This window comes from Ixodes scapularis, unplaced genomic scaffold (genome assembly GCF_016920785.2).
Source record: "Ixodes scapularis isolate PalLabHiFi unplaced genomic scaffold, ASM1692078v2 ptg002596l_1__unscaffolded, whole genome shotgun sequence".
NCBI lineage: Eukaryota > Metazoa > Arthropoda > Arachnida > Ixodida > Ixodidae > Ixodes > Ixodes scapularis.
This window is the reverse complement of record NW_024610256.1, coordinates 1-24,311: the sequence shown is the minus strand read 5'-3', so window position 1 is coordinate 24,311 and position 24,311 is coordinate 1. Positions and strand designations below refer to the sequence as shown.

Genomic DNA, 24,311 nt, shown 5'->3' with positions numbered 1-24,311 from the left:
TCAAACGTAACGTAGTACATCAATTTATTATCAATAAAATTCGGTAGTTTTGTAAAAAAAAAAAAAAAAAATCCTTTTTTTAAATATTTGTTAAACTTATTGGGTATATTGCACCCAAATTAAGAATTGCGGTAATTGCGGGCGAGCGTGGGCACGAGTTCGTTTCATGTCACTCGTGCCCACGCGTGCCCACTCGCAGCGCAGAGCGAGTTCGCTTCGGCCGGCACTTCACGAGTGGTTGCACCCAGAGGTTGCACCCTCCGGGTTCGTTTCAGCACCGACACCCCACGCGTGCATGCACTTCCTGCACCGAGAAAATCGAGCGTGCGGCCAAATGCAATCCCATCATGCCAGCTCCGGAGTAGGACGCCGATCTCACTACCCCTCCGCTTCGACTACGGTAGTGGTTATGGCGTACGCCAAAATCAATACCGTAGTCGTTTCGGCGTACGCCATAGTCAATACCGTAGTCTTTTTCGCATACCCCAAACACACTATCCTTACGCCAAATTCAATACCTTGAATAACGTCGGTTGAGCGGGGATTGAGCTCCGCATTTCGCTAAAACTGGCGGAATCAACTTTCTGCAGCAAAATACCCTGATTGTTTGTTGTTGTTGGGACTCCCTCCCGCGTGGCTCCGGCTAGACCTGTGCGCCGGTCAGAAATCGCCGGCGGCGGCGCGCCGGTGTTTGTACCTCCGGCGGCGGCGTGTTGACGGCGCGGGGATCAACGGATCGGCGGCGGCGCGGCGCGGAAGAGGGAGGGGAGGGGGGTGTAAATTAGAGTGTGAGGGGGAAAGAGGAAGGAGTCGTTTGAGTTTAGAAAACAAGATACAAATACCATAAAAAGGAACACGCTTTTTTTTTTCTTGAGAGTTACGTTGCTTTCGCTGTGAAGAGTGCGTCCGTTAGAAGAATCAGGTACTCTGGCGTCTTGTTTATTCTCTTTTGTAAGAGAATATGCCGCCGGCCGCAGCCGAGGCGCAAGATCCTCCGCAAGACTACACTGTAGCAAGACGAGGAGTGACGACAACAGGTACTTTATCACCGCGTTCGACCTCACCACTCGCTTGTCGCGCGCCCCGTGCCTGACAAGTCGACCGAGCACGTCTTCCGATTTTTAGAACTCGTACTCTTATTCGGTACGCCGCAAGCCGTCATCACCGAAAATGACAGGGTCCTAACCTCACGTTTGGCTTCGCGGTACTTCACTGACAGGCACATTCAGAACATCCTAAAAGTACCTTACGCTCCCGAAGTTAACGGCTTTGTCGAACGCGCCAACGGAGACATCCTTTCATGTCTACGAAAGAACGTCTACGGCGACATCGACCATTGGAGCGCCTATAACCAGCTTTCAAGTGAACGAGCAGCCGCACGCCGGACTCCAGACGTACCGTTCGACTTTGTCCCACGTCGACCAATGGAATTTTCCCGGCTTTCCGACCAGGTCGGCGACGTCCACGCGAACCACGACGCTGCAAACGCGAACCTCGCTTACTACCTTCACGGCATGAAGCGTCCTACGATGCTAAACATCGACCAGCTCCATACAACGTCAAGGATAGGCTATGGTACACGAACGGCCTTCGTACCTTGAAACTTGGCCCGCCTTTCCACGGATCGTACGTTATCACCACCAACGTGGACAAGCAAACCTACACCAATTTCCAGGTTTAACCCGCAAGGCACACCGGATTGCCGCCAAGCTGCCGCACGATAGCTCTTTTTTTTTTTTTTTCACGAACCTGCAGCGATTGACGTCGATTTCAGCGCAACTCGCTTTGCGCCGCGCAGATCCTCCGGTTACACGCGCTTCACGCCGACGGCGCCCTCCACGATGGCTAGACGCATAACAGAGGATCACAACAACATTAACAAAAATATGCGAGGACGCAAAGATTATGAGCTCGGGAGTGTAAGCTAATACGCTGGCGGCAAAGACCCGTAAGGAGAGCCTCCCCGCCTCGACCGGATGGGAGCCCGACTGCAGCTCGACTTCGACCCCCGATGCTGCATCCCGGCGTGGGAATGAGCAAGGAGAACCCTTAGGTGCACAAGATACGGAACGATAAAAATAACGGACAAGACAAGATGTCTCAAACACAGCTTCTATACCCGTTTTCACGTCAAGAACCCTAGTAAAAACAAATTTAAAAAAAGTCCGACTTCTCGCGAACCATTACTATTTTCCACCTTTATGTGAAGAATTAAGATATATGTAGGTGAATTTTACTATATATATTATGAAGACGTACACGTTCCAGCGCCAAAATCATCGCTTTTTTCCTCCGACAACCAAATCTCGTATGACTTCGCGTCGCGTATACGAACAATGCTCAAAACTTTCTTTTTTTCTTGAAAAAACGGGTATAGTTTATTTGAACAACGAACGCTCTTATATATACGTCAAAATCCTGGCCACAAAAAAAAAAAAAAGAAAAAAAAAAAAAAACACTACAACCTAAAAAAAATGGGTATCAAATTTTACGAGGGGCTTGATAACGGTGTCATATAACTTATTGAATAACTAAAGTACGTATCAAAGACCACACAATAAAAACACTGAGGTTTTGCAGTAAAGCTAAAAAAAACCGAGGTTTTTTTTTTTTTTTTTTTTTTTTTGTAGTCAGTAACACGTACATTAGCTATTTTAATAAGTTGTACGCCACGGCTATCAAGCCTCTCATGAAAGTTAGTACCCAAATCGACGTCAGTGCGCTGTACGTCGAACTGAAGTTTTGGGGTGCATTCTATGGGACACATAGAATGCACCCCAAAATAAATAAATAAAGGGTTTGCCCTTTATTTATTTATAACATTTAACCCAACCAGGCAGACGTCTGCCGAAATGTTCACCTTCATTCTATGGGACACATTTTTTTTTTTCGAGTGTAGGTCACTGAAAGCCGGACACTCAGACACATACAAATGATTCATGGTCACATCAACCAGCCACCCTGACGACCTCGCTTGATGAGTGACCAGACACATGCGATAGCAGGCAACTCCATCACAACCCTTACTATAATATGAATATGATACACGCGTGACGAGATGTCCCTACAGCGTGCAATTCGCTTAACGATTGTCGATGAAACGATCGTGTCGACAAAACGTGTTTCCAGGAAACGTCTGCCCATGAAAAGTTGTCCACGATACGTAATTCCACGAAACGAGTTTCGACGAAATGAGAGGGTCCCGTACACCACTCCTGCCTGAAAAGTTACATCTGGGTTCTTATGTTTATTTCTGGCAGCCCTGAGGACCACCAGAAAGGGGGTTAACCTTTCTAATTTGTGCTGAGCATTCAAAACTAAATTTACACCGAACCTCTTTGCCGCTGATATGAAGTAATGAGAGATTCCATGGTTGTAAGGCACACACACAGCATTCTTCACAACCGTTTTTTCCCCAGGAGCCGGATTAAACTTTCAGCACCTTGAGCACGACTCTAACAATTACATCGTGGTGGTGGCCCGCTTCCAAACGACGCATCTTTTGCAACTCAACTGGCTCTCCAACCTAAAGCATACGAGATTTTTTACAGGCGTTATCTTTCGCAGACGCAATTACACCACTCTTAACTATTTTTAAGTGACAGCTGTCAACTTCTAACATAGACGCTGCCAACAGAGGCTTTGCTGATTCCTTGCCCCACCTCCAGCACAGGTCCTTTTCCGTGTGAAACAGGAGGCCTACTAAGCACTCAATTCGACTGTTGCAACCGCAGGGTTGTGCGGTCCAATCTACAAGGACCGCACAACCGTGTCAACGTGAACATCAATCTCGTTTTAAAAAATCTCGGACAACATTGGAGCAATTCACGACCCGATGCGCACTCCCTCTTTGTGAATAAAAAGAACCATCAAAGTCTACGGCAGTGGACTCTAAATAAAACTCTATAATGCTCATAAAACTATCTATATCAATCCCAGAGGCAGACTGCAACTTTACTAGATTATCATCACACCACCTCCTGACCCTTATTAACAGCTCCGACTTATCTATAGAGTAATGGCCTTGATGTCTACAGGTGTCCCATCACACCTTCTCCCATGATACGGATTCAATATTTCAATCAATTGCTCAGAGTTTTTGAGTGACAATGGACTGTTGCTCCGCTCCTATCAGTCATCTCTGGATAAAAATCGACAACACCTTCTGCCAAGCTCCATTTTGGTTCACAACTATTCTAACAATTACACGAGGATATGTGATTGTTAGAGTTGTGCTCAAGGTGTTAGGAACGTTTAATCCGGCTCCTGTGGAAAAACCGGTTGTAAAGAATGGTGTGTGTGTGCCTTACTATACCTTGGAATCTAGCTCTCTTAACTTTATATCAGTGGCAGAGAGGTTCGGTGTAAATTTAGTTTCCAAAGCTCAGCACAAATTAGAAATGTTAACCTCCTTTTCGGGTGCCAGGGGTGCCACAAAAAACACGTTACAACACGTGCCGGAACTATTGATGGCGTCCGCCTAAGTGCCTAGCGAGAACACTGGAAGAAGCAAATAATGGTTTGCACACGCAGTCATGCGTGGCTTCAATTGACTTGGCATAAAAAGAGACAGTGTATTTGCGGCCTACGGCGAGGCCACGGATTGGTTGAGATGTGGTGCGGTGACGCAGTGTGTATCTACACTGAGGCTCTTGGATTAAATCAGTTGAAAGTAAGCGCTCTGTGGTGTTCTTCCTCTGTCTATGTCTTAAAGCGCAATAATGTTTTCTCACGTACAATACCAACTCGCCCAGCAATCAGCAATGGTAGGAGAGTTCTAAGGGAGATCATGCGTATTTCGACCTCTGGTAATTGTATAAGCACATTGTCCTTGGCATTGGACGGTGATATGAAGCGTATTTTGTGTCTCTAAGGTCTTGTTTTGTGGGTTTTCCAAAAATTGTAAGGGCTCTTCTGGAGCTGGAGTTGCCTGTTATCGCATGTGGCTGGTCAGCCCGCAAGCGAGGTCATCAGGGTAGCTGGTTGGTGTGAATCATTTGGATCTGTCTGAATCATGAACCATATGGGTTCTGTGAGTGTCCGGTTCTCGGTGACCTAGTGAAGAGGAGGTGTTTCTTTTTTGGTGGTGAGGGTCCTGAGCTATATATAAGAGCGTTCGTTGTTTAAATAAACTAGCAACTGTGTTCGAGACTTGTTGTTTTGTCCATTTCTTTTATCGTTCCGCGTAAAGGAGTAAAAATGAAAGGGAAAAAACATACAGACACCGGTGTATTTATTCATTTTTTTATGCATAATATAGTAGGTGAGACTGATACAGAAGCAGAAAAAAAAGAAACACCAATGCTACGCACCCCTCCACACCCCCCCCCCCCCCCCCCCCCCCCCCCCACACACTAAAAAAAAAAAAAAAAAAAAAATTTGGCGGCGCCGGCGGCGCGCCGGATTTTTTGCCCGGCGGCGGCGGCGGCGTGCTGGCTCTGGGGAGTCCGGCGGCGGCGCAGGGCGGCGAGAGCAAAACAGGCGGCGGCGGCGGCGCGGCGCGGCGGCGCACAGGTCTAGCTCCGGCCCAAAGTCTCAACCCTGTCTCCCAGTGGGTCCGGTGCTGGGGTAACGCCGAAAAGGTTTGACCAGAGGAAAATTGGCGACTCCCTCGCCGGGGGGAAGAGGCAGGGGGGTGATGTTTTTTAGTTTTTTTGCCCGATCCCCCGAAGGTCATCCTGGTGATATCCCACACTGCCTGGTGATAGTTAGGGGGAGAAAAATTGGTCTTAAAAAGGCGGGAGGAATCACGTTTTTGTCTTTTTAGACTTAGGCTAGGTGGCGCAAGCTACCGCCCGTTACAAAGGGAATAGCCATTAACATCCATCCATCCATCCATTTGTATGAGCAGCGGAACGCGCGCGGCAGGCGTTGTTAATTTTGATTACCGTTGATACGGCTGACGGCGCACAGAGCTGAAGGGCACAAGCAAGGAAGCTTGGAGTGATTCTGTGTCAATGTGATTTGACGTCGCTTCTTTCTGTTTCTTCAATCATGGTGCAAATGCAGGTGCCCGACTCCCGAACGATTCGAAGGCAAGAGTGGTAGCCCGCCTATCCGCTGGTCTTTCAATCGCATGCCCTGTCGTCATTTTGGGCACAGCGGAAGAAAATAAGACGCTCACTATTTTAAATAGCGTGCGATCGGCCTGTCTAGGTTTTGGCGACACCGTTTCAGGCTGTAGATGAGAAAATTTAGCCACTACAGTACGACTGCTAGCCTGGGGTCTGTGCCTCACAACAGATCGAATCTGGTGGGGGTGGGGATCCCTGGCAGTGGGACCTTTCGCCGTACGAGTTGCGGTGCGCTAACACGCTCGACCTCCGATACCCCCTTGGGTCGCAGCGCTTGCTGAAAGAAGTTTTGGATCGTTTTACGCAGATTTTGCAGTGCGTACGAGACGCACAACAGCTACGTACTACGTCCTAGATGCCCAAACTGAGGCTCGCTACTTGTGCGCGGCTCTCGTGATCTGGGGAACAGCCATGAAAATGTTGCATTGAGAAGTACGAAAAAGTAATATTATAAAAATAGAGTATTTAAAACTGGCTTGCATTGTCACTGAACATATGAAAATAAAACTGATTAGGAATGCCGATCAGATCGAGTGGAAATGTGATATTGTGCTCAAGTTATGTGTGAAGTTGCGTCGGCACAGGAATTCAAACTTGTTGGCCCCACCCCCGCTCCTAAACTCTTCCAATGTTGCTGGCAGTTTTTTTTTTTTTATTATTATTATTATTATCATTCTTATTGTAACTTCAAAGGTCCCAACAGGGGCATTACATAAGGAGCGGGGGGGGGGCGGGGGGGGGGGGGGGGAAGTACATGAAAAATACAAAACATCAACATATAAACAGACAGGTGGCTTACACCGACAGGGCTGGTGAGTAATATAAACAGTGAGAACAAGTGTGTGTGAAATAAAACTGGTACATAAATACACTAGCTAAAAGAGTAATCGAAGCATTGCGGAACAAGACAGGGTCGCCTATTGCCGGGCAGAACCAGGGTAATCACCGACTCGCACCAAGCATTCCGGAGCTTCCAGTCGGGCTCGGTGTCCTGAAAAGCCTTCAGGTGCTCAAAAACAATAGACCCCCAAAGGAGCCCATAGAATTTGAATGGGTACCTGCCCACTCCGTGGTAGAGGGCAATAAACTTGCTCACCAGCTAGCAGGCCTGCGCGCTGACTTACCGGGCCACAGCCATGGAAGAGGTGCAGGACCAACCCATGGTGACCTAAAAGGAAATAGTAGTTGCACTCTACTGCAAGGAAAGGCGAAGACTGCCAGCCCCGCATCCTAAGTTAACGCTGGAGGAACAGGTAGCGTATAGGCAAAGTCAGTCAGGGTCCTTCCCCCACCCCCTTTTACTCAGTCGCATATGTTCCCCACTCAATACAGTGGGAACTGCCCAGTGTGCCAAGAGATAGGAACCCTCCGTCACAAAATAGGCGAGTGTAGATTCAATCAAGACCACCCACTACCCCCACCCTTCCCCCTGTAGAGTGATGAACTTGCTGTCCAGCCCTGCCCTGGAGAATCAGCTTCAATTGGTCAACACGGGCCAGGCAGACAAGGCAGCATATAGGACCTCGTGAAGAGGGAAGCCCTTCCATCCGGCACAGACCACCGTGTTGAAATGCTCAGAATAAAAGTTTATTTTCTCTCCCTCTCTGATTGGTTGAAGTAGTTTGTGATCCGAGATATATGTGATATGGGGGGGTGGTTTAGTCGTGACGATGCTCTTCTAGGAGGAAGTAGGAGTGAGTTATGAAGCATTGGATTATAATAGAAAATTTTATGAAATGGGGGTTAAGCCTGACATCTTATGGCGCGACTTATACAGCTGGAATTTCAGTGCAGAGACATTAGTTCTTCAGTAATGATCATTAAGAATCAACCTGGCTGTGCGATTTTGAACTGACTCAAGATGGTTAAAGGGATAAATTTGATGAGCATTCCGAATTGCTGCTGCATATTCTAACTTTGGTCCAACGTAAGTCTCATATGCCATTTTCTGGAGATGAGATGGTGGCACCTTCAGATTTCTTTTGATGTACCCGAGAGTGCGCAAAGCCTCTGCTGAGTCTGTTTCAATGTGTTGCACCAAGATATTTATAGATGGAGGCAGGCAGAGATGATTAGTCTAGAGCCAATGGAATACGAAAAATATGGTGTTACATGTTTCCAAGTAAAGCGAAGTACTTTACATTTTGGCATGTTTAATGACATAAGTCATTTGAAATACCAGGCATGAATCAGGTCAAGGTCACTCGGAAGATTCAAATGGTCATCAGACAAAGTAATTTTGCGATATAGGACACAATCATAAGCAAAGAGACAAAGCCTACAATTGATAAGTCTTTAATAAGAATAAGAAACAGTAGTGAACCTAGTGATGCCCCCTGTGGAACCCTACATATAACGTTAGTAAAATCTGATATATGGTTGTTAGCCAGAGTGTGAGAAAAGAGGAAGCCACGAATCCAAGAAAGGACCAAAGGGTCGATACCCAGGATGGAAAGTTTTGAAATTAGATGACGATGGGGAACTCTGTCAAATGCCTTCGAGAGGTCGAGGAATACAGCACCTGTTTGGCCCTGCGAGTCAAGGTTAGTGACTAACTTGTGTTTGAGTTCAAACAGTTGCGTCTCGCATGAAAAACCCCTACGAAATTCATGTTGATGATTGTAAAAAATATGATTGGCTTCTAAATATGATATGGAATGATAGTTTGAGGCCAGCACACGATCACCGCTTTTAAAGACCGGGATGACCTTCCCCAGCTTCCAGTCCAATGGTATACGCCGTTCCACCTTCAGTCCGAGCACACTGGATGCCACGAGCTATCCCAGCCGATCCAGCTTCGGGAGAAAGTCGTGTGACCTTTCAGTTGGCCAGAGCGACGCAGGGAGCTCAAGGTCACATGACACTCTCTCAACGCTGGATTGGCTGGGATAGCTCCTAGCGTCCGCTGCGCTCGGACTGAAGGTGAAACGGAGTATAGGCAATACTGCTGTAATGACTAAGAAAATATGAATGTGAGGAATTCACTAGATATTACTTCGGTGTTGCTAAGAATTTTGGGGCTAATATTGTCTGGACTACAAGATGATGAGAGTTTTAAACCTATAGGTCAAAGTATTCTGGAAGCAGAAATGTTAGTGTCAATGGGGGCCATGGGCTCAAAACCAGAGCAAGGCAAACTATATAGGTATATAATCAACGCTTTCGTTTGATAGTATGAAAGAGAAATATTTGTTTAAAGCTGTAGCGCAATGTGGCTCAGACACGGCATCTACATTTTCATTCTTTAGTCGGATAGAGTCAGTAGTATCTCTGGGTGAAAATACCTTCCAGAACTTCTGGGGGTTACTTTGCAGAATTCTTGGCAGGCCCAAAGAAAATAACTTTTTTTTCGTCAACCTTACGCTCTGTGCAAGATTTGAGATTTGAAAAATATTTGCCACGGACTTTGTTATTATTTGCTTTCTTAGCTCTTCTATACATGCGCTTCTTTTTGTTATTTATAATGATTGCAAAGTTTTATATTGTACCAGGGGTTATGCCCGTCGCTGTGTACAATAACATTCGGAACAAATTGTTCAGTTAAAATATTAAGTTTGTTTTTAAATAGTGACCAGTTTTCTTCCACCGATCTTGAACGAAGGTTTCCGACATACGACTGATAGAACGATGACACGTTCCGATTTATGGTGACGTAGTAATCACCTTTGTTATAGCTCACGAATTGTTTGAACAGTTGGGCTCAGCGTCGGCACAGGGATAGATAACTCGATGATAAAGATGCCGTGGTCACTTAAGCCAGCAACACAGTTGACAGTTTTTATTATTTCTGGTGTGCTTGTATAAGGGTAAGGTCAAGAATATTGTCGCCACAGGTGGGTTGTTCAACAACTATCGGACGTACGGACGACATGACAATATCGGACGTACGGACGACATCAGTGACCGGCCGATTATGGAAGATTGGCGATCACTCGCCGGTCGATCAAGGCGAGTCATCACAACCGCTACACGTGGACAAGATCTACTACGCATATGCTGGGAGCACGGTGACGTCACACAACCATCAAGATTCCAGCCAGCTGCTGCATATAAAAGCAACGCCCGTGCCTGCAGACTTCAGTGGACACGGCAACCACGCCGTGGCTATGCCTAACCTACTTCCTACAATCACGCAGGTTGGTGATCGTAAATATGGATTTCGTAGTGACCATCTATGTATTTTAGTGTTGCCGTGTCCACAAATACTCCTGCAATGTGCAAGTGATTGTCTGTCAATGGCAAGTCTGTTGCTGAAGCTATCGGGAGATGTCGAGGAAAACCCCGGTCCAGTCACAGATGAGATACTGGCGCAAATACTTCAGACTCAAAATGACATCCTAAAAAGAATTACCGAAATCCAAGAAAAACAAAATTCCTCAGAAGCCAACTGCTTAATTGTGCAGAACAGGCTGTCGGAGATTGAGAAAAAACTGGAGTGCGTGGACGAAACCAGTAACAGACTTGCCAGGTTGGAAAGTGCTTTCACCGGTCGGGATGATGAAATGTATAATCTCTCTAGACAAGTCGACGACCTAGAAAATCGGGGGCTGCCCAATAAGGCACTGTTTGCTGCCACCCGGTGGTAGCAACGACTTCCGGGTAGACCCGCTTGCTGCCACGGACCAATCGGATGGCTACACACCACGTGACCGTGCTAACATACTAGGTAATTAGATTTTATATTTATTTTATTTGGTATATACAAGATATATTATGTTATAATTGCCTTATAACGATATAACTTATGTTATAATTATTTGTGACGTCACAACTTGCTTTGTTTGTGAATTCTTTCTGGCCGTTCCCGCCGTTTTCCGATTTGCTGTCGGCTGGTACCTGAGCAGGCGTGCGTTTGTGTACGGCACAGGATCTTCGGCAAGCTTCGGATATCGCCCTGAAATAATCGCGAATCGGCATTCTCGATTGTTGATTGGTTTTTTGTAGAGTGTTATTGAGGGTTCCAGATAGTTATTTTCACTTGACATCTCTTGGTTTAGTTGTAATTGGTGCTGGTTGTGTTGGTGTGCGGGTCCCGAACTAGGCATGCCACGTGTGTTGGTAGCCGGTGATTCGATGTTGAAAGACCAAGCGCGGTCTTTCACACTGAATCCTGGCGTGGCTGTCGAGGTCAGGTCCTTTAGTGGTGTCAGGATTGAGCGGTTGTTCTCCATGATCGCTGACAGTCTGCCTGGCTTTGATGCGGTGGTCGTGCATGTTGGCACTAACAACGTCGGGGATAGTGACATCACGCGCGTCGCCAAATTTCGTCAGCTGGTGTCGCGCATCATGGAGAAAAACCCCGAGATCCAGGTCGCGTTCTCGGCCATCCTTCCGAGGGAGGTGAGCCTTCGGAAGAATGATCGGTGGGCGGTCAGTGCCGAAGTGCTGCAAGAACACAATGATGAGGCCAGGAGAACGAATCTCATCTTGCAGGAACTCTGCCGCAAGGAGGGATACGGCTTCATCGACGGAAGCAGGCAGTCGTGGAGTGGGCTGCTCATGCTGGATGGTGTCCACTTCAACAAGAAAGGCAGCAGGGTAGGTTTGATCTGCGTATTTGAGCCATAGCATGAATTTAGAACAATAAATTAGAATCAACATGTATGCAAATAACGCTAAAAGGTTGCTGGGCCTTAGATTTTCGTGGTGTCGCGTTTTCCCCTAAAGTTTCCATATCTTTGCAGGTGTTTGGACGCATCCTTCGAGGCGGCCTTCATGGTGTTGTGGCAGGCCACGGGCAGGAGGCTGAGGACCAGGAGTGGAGTCGCCATGCAGCAGAGGAGGAACACCAGGAGCTGCGTCGTGAGTATGGGGACCAGGCCAAGGAGCTTGCAGAGTTCTGGAACGGTAAGTATAACTTCCCTTCCCTTAGTTCTAGTGTCGGAGGAGGCCCAGCCTGTGTGGGTGAAGAACAGGTGCAGGGCATGTGCACTGTGACAACCACCGACACATGCACCACCAGCTGGGCCGCTGTTGTGCAGAGGCCGCCGAAACGTGTGTCACGTGGCCGTGGCGGCGTTGACGGCGTTGACAACACTGTCAGAAGTAGGGGCTGTGTGCCGCGCACACAGTCTTCACAGAACACCGAGCCCTCTCGGGGTGCCCCAGCCGCCAGCGGTCATGCCACTCGAGAGCAGAGGCTGAGAGGAGTAAAGCCCTCTAGGATGCCAATGATGCTTTCTGATGGCTGTGCTCCTGCGCTTGCCGGGGGAGTGTGGGTGCACCGGAAGGCTGGCAGATCTGTTGCTGCCTGTGGTGCCTCGGTGCGTCCCTCCTCTCCTGTGGCGCAGTGCATCGACCCCCATGAGGGTGTACTGGCCACGGCCTGTCGCACCACTCGAAAGCAGAGGCGGAGAGGAACGAAGTCCTCAGGGATGCCAATGACGCAAACAGGCGGTCGTGCTCCTGCGCTTGTCGGGGGAGTGTGGGTGCACCAGAAGGCTGGCACATCTGTTGCTGCCTGTGGTGCCTCGGTGCGTCCCTCCTCTCCTGTGGCGCAGTGCATCGACCCCCGTGAGGGTGTACCGGCCACGGCCTGTCGCACCACTCGAAAGCAGAGGCGGAGAGGAACAAAGTCCTCAGGGATGCCAATGACGCAATCAGGCGGTCGTGCTCCAGCGCTTGTTGGTAGAGTGTGGGTGCACCAGAAGGCTGGCACATCTGTTGCTGCCTGTGGTGCCTCGGTGCGTCCCTCCTCTCCTGTGGCGCAGTGCATTGACCCTTGTGAGGGTGTACCGGCTACGGCCTGTCGCACCACTCGAAAGCAGAGGCGGAGAGGAACAAAGTCCTCTGGGATGCCGATGACGCAAAGGGGTGGCTGTGCTCCTGCGCTTGTCGGGGGAGCTCGGCACTCTTGGATGGCGCATACATGTGGTGCTGCCTTTGAGTGTTCGTCTCTTTTAGAGGACTCGGTTTCTTCTTCTGGCAGAAATAAAGGGTGTTCTAGTGAGATAGTGGGTCAGATGCCTCTAAGATGCATTTCTTGTAATGTACCAACAGTGCATGGTCAGGCTGGTGCAGATGCTCCTGTCAGTGGTGCAGATAGGGTGCCTTGCACACCCTTTGGGTTAGGCAAATTAGCTGGAGGGGGCACTCTGGGTCTAGGCGTCACATTCAGTGACTATAGCGAGTTTGAATCTAGCTATAAGCAGTGGCTAGCTGCCAAATTCACTCCCATGAGAATTGGTCACTCTGAAAAAAATTTGTCTAGTTGCACAAGCCCTACATCTAAGGACCCCTTCCCTTATAGGCGTATCACTTTTGAGTGCTGCCGTGCTGGGAAGTCTCGATCTAGAGGAAACGGCATCCGAAACAAGCAGAGGTATCTTGCGACAGGATGCCTATGCAAGGTGTCAGTTTCTTTAATTGTGGAACCGATGCCTCATTATAAAGTTCACAGCATGGTAGAGGGCCACAACCATCCCGAAGGGCCAGGGTTCGAAATGTGGTATCCGCAGAACAGGCTTCTAAACAAGGCTGAAAAGAAAGAATTTGAAGACGTCCTTTCATGCAATGTTAAACCAAAGGATTTGAAAGAGTTGGTATTTAAAAAGACTGGAAAGCATATTACATCGCAAGACGTTAGGAATGTAAAGCATGAAAATGTGAGGAAAATCGAGAATAGTCTGCATCATGGTTCTCTCTTGTTAAAGCAAATGGAAGATTTAGTTAAAAAATGTCCTGGTTGGATTGTACACATTGAAAAGGATTCTAGCAATCAGCTTTTGTTTGTATTATTTCAGTCTAACTTAATGAGGCAGTTCACAGAAAATTATTCAGAGGTATTATTTTTCGATGGCACTTACAAGGTTAATATTGAAGGTTATATTCTACATTCAGTACTCTGCGAGGACAGCACAAGCCATGGGAGACCGATCTGTTACATGTTTGTGCAGCGGGAGACTAAAGAAATTCTTCAAGCAGCTATAGCGAAGTTCCTCGATTTAAATCCTGCTGTGGTGTCGAATTGTAATGTAGCGGTGATGGATAAGGACCTTAATGAAATGAATATTCTTGCACAGCTGCTACCAAATTGTAGAATTTTGCTATGCTCTTGGCATGTGGTAAAGTATCTGCACCAAAGAGTTTCGCAACTTTGTTCTAGCAGAGTCGACAAGCAAGCCGTTAAGTCTCTCATATCAAAGCTAGTTTTCTCTTATGATGACAATACTTACCAGGAACTCTTGGAAGAGCTTGAAAATGAAATGCAAAAGGAGCTTGAAAGTGAAAAGCAAAAAAAGTCCAGCTTTCTTGAGTTTTATTATAAAAATTGGCACGACTGTAGGGAGATGTGGGTGCATGCATACCGTCGTAACATCTATACCTTTGGGAATAACACTAACAACAGAATGGAAAGCCACAATCAAAAGATAAAGCAGTTTATGCACCAGCGTATGCATTTAGTTGATGCTGTCAAAGCCTTGGTTCAATATGTAAACCATGATACTTTATCTGTTAGCTTTGCACAATTCCAAGAAACCATGCTGTGCCTTGACACACGAAAAATTGATGCATTTCATATTCAGGTATCTACCAACTGTACAGGATATGCTAGCAACTTAATTTATAAGGAGTATGAATCTTACTTAAATGGAAATCTTGCATATTGTATGAATAATGGACAGCATACAGTCAATAGTAAAAGTAATTGTTACATTGTTTCACAGGATTTAACTGCCTGTACATGCACATTCCAAAATCAGTTCCGGCTTCCTTGTAGACATATCTTTGCTGTTAGATCTAATCTTTCAGTGGATCTTTTCGATGTCAAATGTGTTGCATTTCGGTGGTTAAAGTCTGGCTTTGTTGAAACTGATGTAGATACTGCACAGGCAGTAGCGCAAAAAATTAGTTTGAATGTATCAACTAAAGGAAATCCCAAACTGGACACGACGGAATCAAAGTATAATTACGCTTTAAGTGAGCTCTCGGAATCGTGCAAAAGCATAGCAAACACTTTGGCATGCTGTGGTAAATCTGAGCTGCTGGAAAAGTTATCTGAAATAAAGAGTTTTTTTAATAACCTGATAACCTATCCTAGGAATAAGACTTCCAAAACAGTATTCAATCAAGATGAACAGCAGGATTTGAAGCAGGCTCATTGCAAGGATGAAGATGAGCTAAATGAAGAAGGGTCATTTGGTAGTGAGGATGGCATTGTAGAGAGCCCTGCTAGTATTCCAAGCATTAAAAGGGAGGAAATTTGCAATTCGAGCACTGTTGAGCGTACGCAATTAAAGCAGCATTTTGTGGACCACAATTATTGCAAAAGTTTAGACATGAATACAAACTCTTCAGACATAATTACTCTGTCTCCAGAACCGGAATTTCATAATGAAAGAAAACGTGCTGAAGTTTCACATACTGTTGTAGATCTGACCTGTGACGAAGTATTGGATAAAGACGTATTGATCGTTCCATTGAATAAGTCTCCTCGTGGTAGGCCCAGTAAAAGAAAGAGGACATCTAAAGTGCAGGCATTGCCAATCATGAAGTCTGGTAAAAGTAGCACTAATTGTAACATCAGCGACCGCAGCATGCTTCGTTTAGAGCGTGCAGCACGTTATATTACGCAGCATGATTTATTGTGTGTGCAAGGCATTGAATGGTTAAATGATAATGTGATCAATGAGGCACAATCACTTATTCATACACAGTTTAACCATGTTGGGGGGCTACAGGATGTTCTTCTTGGCCCAAGATTGTTGTTTAAAAAGCAAGATAAATTTGTCCAGATCCTTCATATTCCAGATCATGAACATTGGGTGACTATTACAAATTATGGGGCCCCAAACAATTCAGTATTTTTATTTGACTCCCTCTTCGAAGAAATATCAAACAATTTGGTTTCTCAGGTCTTAAATATCATGGGATTAGATTTACATCAGCTCATTGTTTATGTTATGCCTACGCAGCGCCAGATGAACACATATGATTGTGGGGTGTATTCTATAGCCAATGCATATTGCATTGCATCTGGACAGGATCCATGTTCTCAAAATTTTGACCAGAGTTCTATGCGAGGCCACTTATTACGATGTCTTTATGATGGTGAAATTTTACACTTCCCTATTACAACTTCACATGTGCCTAGAATGAAGCATAGAAAAATTTGTTATGCTGACAGGACATTATTGCTAGATACGAGTGGACATATGTAATAGAAGCTGCATTTTTTTAAATACCAAGTGTAACAAAAAGGTGTGGCTTTAAATGTTTGATTTACCAGTCACAACCACCTAATGTTTGTTCCTTCAGAAATGAAAATCTTAAGTTAATGCTCATGATAACGATAAATATAAAATAATTTCCCTTTAATATAAAGAATATTTAGCTTTAAATTTAGCCGCAGCCAATGATGAAGGGTTGCCTGAGCCTCTACTTCTGTGTGAGCCATAGGTCCCAATCTGAGGCTTTACCTTTAAATTATTTTATTAATTTGCAAGAACCTGCATGGATTATCTGCAGGTATAGCCTAAATTTATTAAGCACAAAGCTCTGTGAACATATACTAAACTTTTATACATAAAACGGGTAGGTTCTGCTTTTGTTACTGTACTCTTGTTATTAATTGTGCCAGTCGGGTCTTTAGCTTTATTGATACTACAGTGTGAGTCAAAGGGATCAACGGCTGATTGACGGAATTGCAAATATTGGTTTCTGAATGTATTGTGCTAAGGTCCTTCACAGAAATGCTAAGCAATGTGCATTAAAGGTATAGAAGTTCCATTGATCAAACTACCTAAGTAAAAAATTAGGATGGAAAAACTTGAAATCACTACCCACGGCGGCGTCTTAATGGCGAAAAAGCCAAAAGATGTTGGCAGTGCTCTCTGCGTTGATAGGTGGGGATCAGCAGCGAAGACACAACGAATACTATTTCAGCATCAGCTTCGGTGATGACACTGCTGTTGTCAGTGGCTTGTTTTTGAGGTTTCCCTCATTGAGGCGCACCTCACCCAGCGTAGAATTGTAGAGGAGTCTGGATGTAGCCGCCGAAACTCCACCCAAAAAAGTCAGTGGACCTATTTTGTTCTCTTACACTCTCCAGAACAGAGCAACCTTCACTCACTCGTTGGGAGCTAAGTGCACCCCAAAACAGCACGGATGAAAGTTGTAGACAAGAAAAGTGATGCGGTAACAACCAGAGAGTGCAAAGTAGACAGCGACATGTAGCCGAAAATAATTGCAGAAAGAAAATGAGACAACACAACTGTTTTGTTTGTGTTTTATCTTGAATTTTTTGTTTTATTGGTAGAATAAAACACTCATGCACTGACAATTCGTGCAAAAATAAAAAAAAAGATTGCATCGCCTTTAGTTTAGAATTGTCATCCGCTATTGCACCCCTCCAGATGCCCATGTGTCAAGTTATTGTCTGCAACCGCAGCACGATTCAAGCGTACCGCCTGTAGGCTCTCTAACCGTCTGTGATTTTACGTGCCTCCATCTGTCGGTTGCACCAGACACCTTTTTTTTTTATAGCAGACAGCTGTCGAAGGTAGGGATTTCAAGATTTTGGTCTCTAACTCTTTACTCAGGTAAGTTTAATAAGTAAGACTTTTATACCCTTGATCAACGCTCTTCAGCCACCCCTCTAAAACATTTAAGTGCAATACATTCACGAACCAATTTATGCAATCGCTTCAAACGGTCATCGATTCCTTTGACTCGCCCTGTAGATACTAATTGCACTAATCAAAATGTGTTACGCGAATGTTTAACAGCTATCTTCAATTATTTCAATGTATAGAGCTCAGCAGAAGTCCTCCAGCTGGTTAAGCAGAAGGTATAATCGAACTTCAAAAAATATTTCATACGCTCGAAAACAGCCCGTCGAGAATTGGCCGGTTTTAATCATGCTCACTCTCTTTTACATGGTCACATGGCATTCAAACTGTGTACTAAATTCAAAGTCATGGGTCATCATTCAATATTAAAAATAGAAAGTAGCATGAACCCCATTTTTGTGGCCTCCAAATATGTACATTGAAAGAAAAAAAATGTTGCACAGGTCAGAGGAAGCACATGTACACATCATTCTGAACATGGCGACGTACCGCGGGCTAGACAAAACGATGGCGGCGCACGACGAACGTGGGGCCGCTACTTCGCAACTGTTGTTCATAGTACCGGCCAATTGATCTTCAAGCACAGAGCATCGAGCAGAAGAGATATAAGTGTGAAACAACCGCACGGGCAAACAGTGCACCCAACTTAGTCGTTGTCTGCTTCGCTTGCTGAAGAAGAAAAAGAAGTGCAGTTGGGTGTCGCGATGTGGCTTCTGATATCTCTCTCCTCCTCTACCTTGCTTCCTCCTCCTCGGTACAGATTGTCCACATGTCTCGGTCATGAGCTTCTGTGCTCATGTTTTGGTTTCAAGCAGTGGAGTTTTTTTGGCCTTGTTAAATATATATGTGACTGTAGCAAAATATTGATTTGGGTAGTCTCCTGACATCATATTAAATCGCCTGGCAAAAAATTAAGAAAAGCCTTTGTGTGTGTGTGGGGGGGGGGGGGGGGGAGGGGGTTAGTGTTTCTTTAACCACAATTTCTATAAACTTCCCAACGTTATGGGACCGACTTGGCTTCTATTAGTATGTGACTAAAAGAAGCCGAATGGTTGCAGCTTTTCTTTGTTTTTCTTTTGATTTTTTTTTTCTTTTTAACCTAGGCATATCAAACAGACAAGAAAGAGCTTGAAGAGATTTATAAGAATTCTCAAGCAGCTACTTCCATGGGCTATGGTAGTAAAAGGAAAATGAATATAGATGCAACCATTTGGGCTGTTTAGTGACTCGTGACCAAGGAGCAAGTCTATCCTGAAACATTAAGAAGTTCACAGGAATCGTGTTTGCGGTTCCTAATTTGTGTCATATATTTGACTCGGGTCGGTAAACAAGGTTGTGGCATAAACACAGCCAAGCATGATTGATGCTATAAATAGTTAAAAAAATATGATGCAAGAAAAATTGGAGGGCTACAGCGGTTTGACTGGTTGGTATCCGGGCTGGCTGATTGTCACAATAGGATTGTGCGAGTTTTCAGAACTTCTGATTGTGACATCAAATAACATACAATTCGATCTGATTTCGTATCAAACACTGAGTACTTGGAAGTTCTGCAATAATTCACATGTTTGTGTTCTGTTCTCGCTGGTTAGTGTCCTATAGAGCGCTTCTCGCTGTACACTGGTGTACTGTGGTGGAGCAAATGCCACGAAGCAGGCATTGCGATTTTGCGTGTCCTGCTTTGTTGCAGCACACCTGCATGCTAAGGGGAAAGCATTCCTCTAGAGCAAGACGTGACAATTTTCTAATGAAACTTCGGCTTGCATATATGGTAGACGGACTCTGATATTCTGACGATATCTTTTTCCATTCCTAGATTTAGCAAGGATGCTCCAAAATTGCAGAAATATTTATATGGACTTTTTAGGTTCATGTTTTATGCCAACTTTTTTTGTCTAGTTGTCACTTTTATATATGTGCGAGTAAATTGTAACTCAATTAGCTGAAGTAGTGGATGCAAGCTTGGGAAGAACCTTAAAGGAGTTTAAAATGTAATTTACGTTTGTGGGCAACCTAAGGATCCAAGTCATTCGACCAGGTGGCCTGCGTGCCAAATGGTCCACAATCATTTCCACCACAGGGGAGTCAAGTACAATTGGCCACGCGAGCGGCGCTCCGCCGCTAATAAACAGCTGTTGCAGCGGATGTGTGGGAATCTTGGGATCGCAGCGCGGGCGATGACAGTGAATAAATGATTACAGGTTGTTGAACCAGTGCATTGTGTCATTCTCCGAGATAGGTAGTACCAAGTGGATTCCCACGCATTTAGTAATCAAATGACGAATGCTTTTTTTTAATGTAGAACTGCAGTTTTATTACAGCCTCTAAAACTTAGAGGAAACAGATTTAGGTACTCAAAATTATTGTATTTTAACATTATTTCACTGGATGAAAACGAAGTGGGCGCTCATGCCCCAAAAGTTATCTTAGCTGCTTCAAGAGCTGTTCCAAAACGACTCAGACCAATCACATGACTTGTCTTCTGAATGTTTGCTTCTGGTGCATATCAAGACGCATGTCTTAAAGGTAACTACTGAATAGTTTCAGTAAATAAATTTTTAATTTATTAATTAGCTTAACGAGGTGAGTTCTATCCTATAGCAGCAAGCAGATGATGAAACTTTTTCTGCCATTTCATTTGTTCTTGTTTAGGTAAGCAAGAATGCTTCGCGATCCGGAATGTTACATTGCTTCACTCCTGTGCATCGTGTTTTTTGAAACCGACGAATCAGAGTCACTCACTCCTTAACCCTGGAGCCGCTGCTGAATGTGCCTATTGCCTCCTGGGACTTTAACAAGGTAAGCGGGCTTGTCTCATGCACTGCAAATCAGTTTTTACAGGTTGGAGATGGCCAAACAGCAGGATCCCTCAACATTGGCTTTTGTGACCTTCTGTGGTAAAGACACATCACCAAGTGCATCCTGCCAAGAGTGCAGAAGCTGAGTTTCAACTTAAAATTAATTGCAAAGGAAATGAAGGAAAAGGCTAAATATGCAATTAACAAAGTATAAGTCGAGATTTTCTAACAATATTTTTATTTGTAACCATAATTGGAAATTTTGTAAAGCCTAGCCTCATTTTTACAACATATAATTTAAATTATTTTACAATTGTTTGATGTGTATTGATGAAGCATATAAATAAAATTGCATTTCAAATTGGTACATGTGTCTTTGTGTCATCAATCTAATTTACTGAAACAATACCAGCTGAAATGCTTTTGACAGTTTCATAACTGTGACCTATGTTTAGTTTCTTCATTGAATAATTTTTACAAGGCAAATTGTTCGATTTTTTATTTGTGCCGTGGTAGGATTATTTTTGCTCTGGGTAGTAAAATGTTATTTAACATTAAACAACCAAGATCTAGCAGATGTGTGTGCAAAAGCTCGCAGGTCTTCGTCTGGAAGGCAGGCTTCTCCCACCGTTCACAGGTGTATTGCAGGGAAGTGTTGTTGGAACTTGAAAAATACTATTGGCCTGGCTGCTGGCCATAATTTTTTTTTTGTTTTATTAACAATGTGTTTCTTTTTGGTTCAACATGGACACTAAGCTCTGTTGCAACTTAAAGACAGTGGAGGAGGCCGCCCCTGCCAGCCACAATTAATACTTCTCCAGCGTCTGCTTTGCTAGGGAAAGAGGAGTGATCTGTAGGAGGGGGTCTTACTAGTCTTGTAAAAGGGTATGTGTGCTGCAATTGCTTTCATGCAGCATGACACTTCATTGGGGGGAAGAAGGCAAAGCTAACAATTGACGGGCACTGCAAATAGATGTGATGCATTTGATGAGTGCATCTTCCATTGGAACTGGAGAGCTTTCTAAGTGCTGGTTTTCACCGCCATGTGCAGGGCATTGCCAACACTTGACTCCTCAAAACATTAAGAATTTTTCAAGTATTGCCATTTCATCATGCGAACAGCACTTTTATTACAGTCTTATTTTAGTTGTAGAATACAGCTAAACTGCTGACCCACTTCCTGTAATATAAAGGCCCCATTGCCTTTTGGATGAGTACATGGGTTTTTGTTGCTACTATCCTTACTCCATAGCAGAAGCAGAGATGCCTGCAAGGCACAGTGATGCCCACTCTCCCACAGAGGGTATGGTGCTAGACTCCCTCTGTATGAATAACATCTGATTTTGAATGTGTCTCCATGTGTTTTTGTGCCACCAGGGAAAAGTGGCAAAGTTCAATTTATAGGTGGAGTGTCCACAGTTTTCACAGGAAACGCTTGTGTGAGGTTCATTGGAGCAGCACTGACTTGTTCAACCTGATCCAACCTTGCTTTACAGGTTTCTATTTGTCTCTTGAATTTATTGGAATTTGCATATAAATAATGTGCAGATTATAAATTTGTTGATTGTTTCAAGAGTGTCATGTGAGCTTCTTTTAAACGCTAGTGGGAAAGGCGTACACGGATGCAATCATGTGAAGCTTGTGTGAATATGAAACGTAAATCTTGAGTATGTAGCAATTAAAATTCAAGAACTCCTATTCTCCTAACTTCTAGGTTAAAATTGTAAGTAACCAGAAATATTCCTTTAGATGCATACCTTAAATGCTTAGTGGAGATTCTTCCATATTCTTAATACGGTATGAGCAAGACCTAAAATAAACTCGTGTAATAATTTTTTTTGAAAAGCAAACGAAATATTTGTGAATTGTATCTCAATTATATGCTGACGCAAACCAAGCTTAAAGGAAAAGTGGAGTGCTCTATGCTCATGAAACGAACGACCCCCCCCCCCCCCCCCTCCATTGTCAGCAAACCTCTTGCTAAATGTCCGTATTTTATATATTGACGTTAAAAAAAAGTTTGATATTGCAACACGTTAGCCTTTTAGTGGCAATTTCTCTCGCAGTTCCTAAAATGACCGCTCTCAGAAGTGCTTTGTCACATGGCACTCTTTTTTTTTTACTTTCGATTTTTTTTTTTTGGAAAGGGGGGGGGGGGGGTTAAAAAGAACCTTGACAAGAATAACATATTAGGAATCATTAGGTTCAATATAAAAAATACTGGCATTATTGGTTTCATGCAAATAAAAAAGCTCTGCCTTTTTTTTTTTTTTTTTTTTTTTTAACGGTTGATTTGTGCTGCGGGAACACTCGGTCTGCCATGGAGTCCCGTTCTCACATCATTTGTTATCTGGAGTCCCTTGACAGACACCCAGGAGCTGGGACTCCTGGCGTCTGTTAGGTGACTCCAGAGATGAAATGACTGATATGGGAGGAAAAAGCCAAATGGACGCGCCAAGAAGACATATTAAGGCATGGGACGTTTTTTTTGTTTTTTTTTTTATAAGCCATATTAGAGCTGGGCAATTGATCGATTATCCTACCGATTAATGCTTTAATTGCTATTATTTTTTTAACCGGTTAATCGGTAAAATTTTGACGAATCAAAATAAAATAAAAATTAAGTGCTTTCACCAAGCAGAAATGGACGAGCACACCTATAGGAAAAATTTTAGGTGAAATTTTAACCTATAGTAAAACTGTTCAAGGCAAACTTTGTAACCCCAGACGAGTGCGGAAGGTTTCACGTGTCCCCAGCCACCTCAACGACGTGCGAGTGTCCGTTCAGAGCAGCAAAGACTGCTGGGAGCAATCAAAGGAGGCCGCTCTTGCCGGAGAATATCAACAAACCTCTTTGCCTTATGCGGCTGAAGTAAGAATTTGGGAGTATGAGTGTCTCTTAACTGTTATCAACTACGTATTAAAATTGATTCATAATTACAATGATTGGGCCGTTTTACATGCACATATTCAGAAAAAAAAGATAGGTGTCATTTTGACTTTAAAAAAAATATGCATGGAAATTAACGAAATCGATTAACCAATTAATTAATTAATCGATTAAAGGGTGGCGATTCATCGGGTTAATATTTTTAATGGACGCCCAGCCCTACACCATATACATATCATAACAATGGCACAGCGTTTCGCCTCCGAACTTCGAGCACGCTTGCTCCTTCATTTTCAAGGGTAGGCTTTTCATTGTGCGCAGGAGCACGGCAGGGAAGGGGGCGGATCAAGTGGAACCGCAAAAATTGGTTGCTCGACATACTGCGCAGCCGGTGTGCTACAGAGCTACCGAAGGAACAACGGGGGAGGGAGGGGGTTGTACTTATGATACGCTGACACATCCCCCTTATTTAGAAATACCTGCGTCCGCCCCTGTGCACGCGCCAGTTAGTTTTACAGCGTTATTGGAAGTATTCACTGGCGGCCATAGTTCTGTGCGCGACTGCTGAGCACGTGCTGATGGCGAGCTTGCACGGTTCTTTTGCAACGTGCATTCCACACCGTCAGGATTGCCGGTCTTAGCAGGCTAATAATGTGGGCTCGTTCTGAGCATTCCTTTAATAAATACGTTTTCCTCACTCACTCGTGCGCTCTAGACAGCACCCACAAATATGGCGCCCAGTGAATACTCCTTATACGTACGAAGCAAATTACCTCAATACACAACTAAAATAACAAAAAAAAATAATAGGTGAGTTTATTGTGGCAATGCAGCCAGAGGCAGAGCGCGTGCGGTTGTACCTTGAGCGCCGATTGCAGCTGTGGAAGCGCGCTTTTCAAGGAGCCGCGTGCATATTCTTTAATCGGTGCTAAAGGCGCGCGGTCACACGCGCTTTACGTATGGCTGCATCGCCACAGGA

The 24,311-nt window shown here is 44.6% G+C and overlaps 1 protein-coding gene across 2 annotated transcripts; it reads left to right on the top strand.

The window, feature by feature from the left end:
• Positions 1 to 10,839: 10,839 nt before the first annotated feature.
• LOC115316366 lies at positions 10,840 to 18,561 on the top strand. 2 transcript variants are annotated; one of them, XM_029975759.4, is made up of 3 exons: positions 10,840 to 11,414; positions 11,508 to 11,612; positions 11,759 to 18,561. In XM_029975759.4, the coding sequence occupies exons 1-3, from the start codon at positions 11,118 to 11,120 to the stop codon at positions 16,232 to 16,234; spliced, it is 4,878 nt and encodes a 1,625-aa protein (XP_029831619.2). In that variant the 5' UTR covers positions 10,840 to 11,117; the 3' UTR covers positions 16,235 to 18,561. The 2 variants fall into 2 exon arrangements, with proteins under 2 accessions (XP_029831619.2, XP_040358108.1); XM_040502174.2 differs by having other exon boundaries at positions 10,840 to 11,612.
• The last annotated feature ends 5,750 nt before the right edge of the window (positions 18,562 to 24,311 follow it).

What these genes read in the sequence shown, in the direction of transcription:
- LOC115316366 (XM_040502174.2), top strand. Translation starts at nt 11,118, where the DNA reads ATGCCACGTGTGTTGGTAGCCGGTGATTCGATGTTGAAAGACCAAGCG. An exon ending in TCAACAAGAAAGGCAGCAGG is followed by an intron (nt 11,613 to 11,758) that starts GTAGGTTTGATC and finishes ATATCTTTGCAG; the next exon opens with GTGTTTGGACGCATCCTTCG.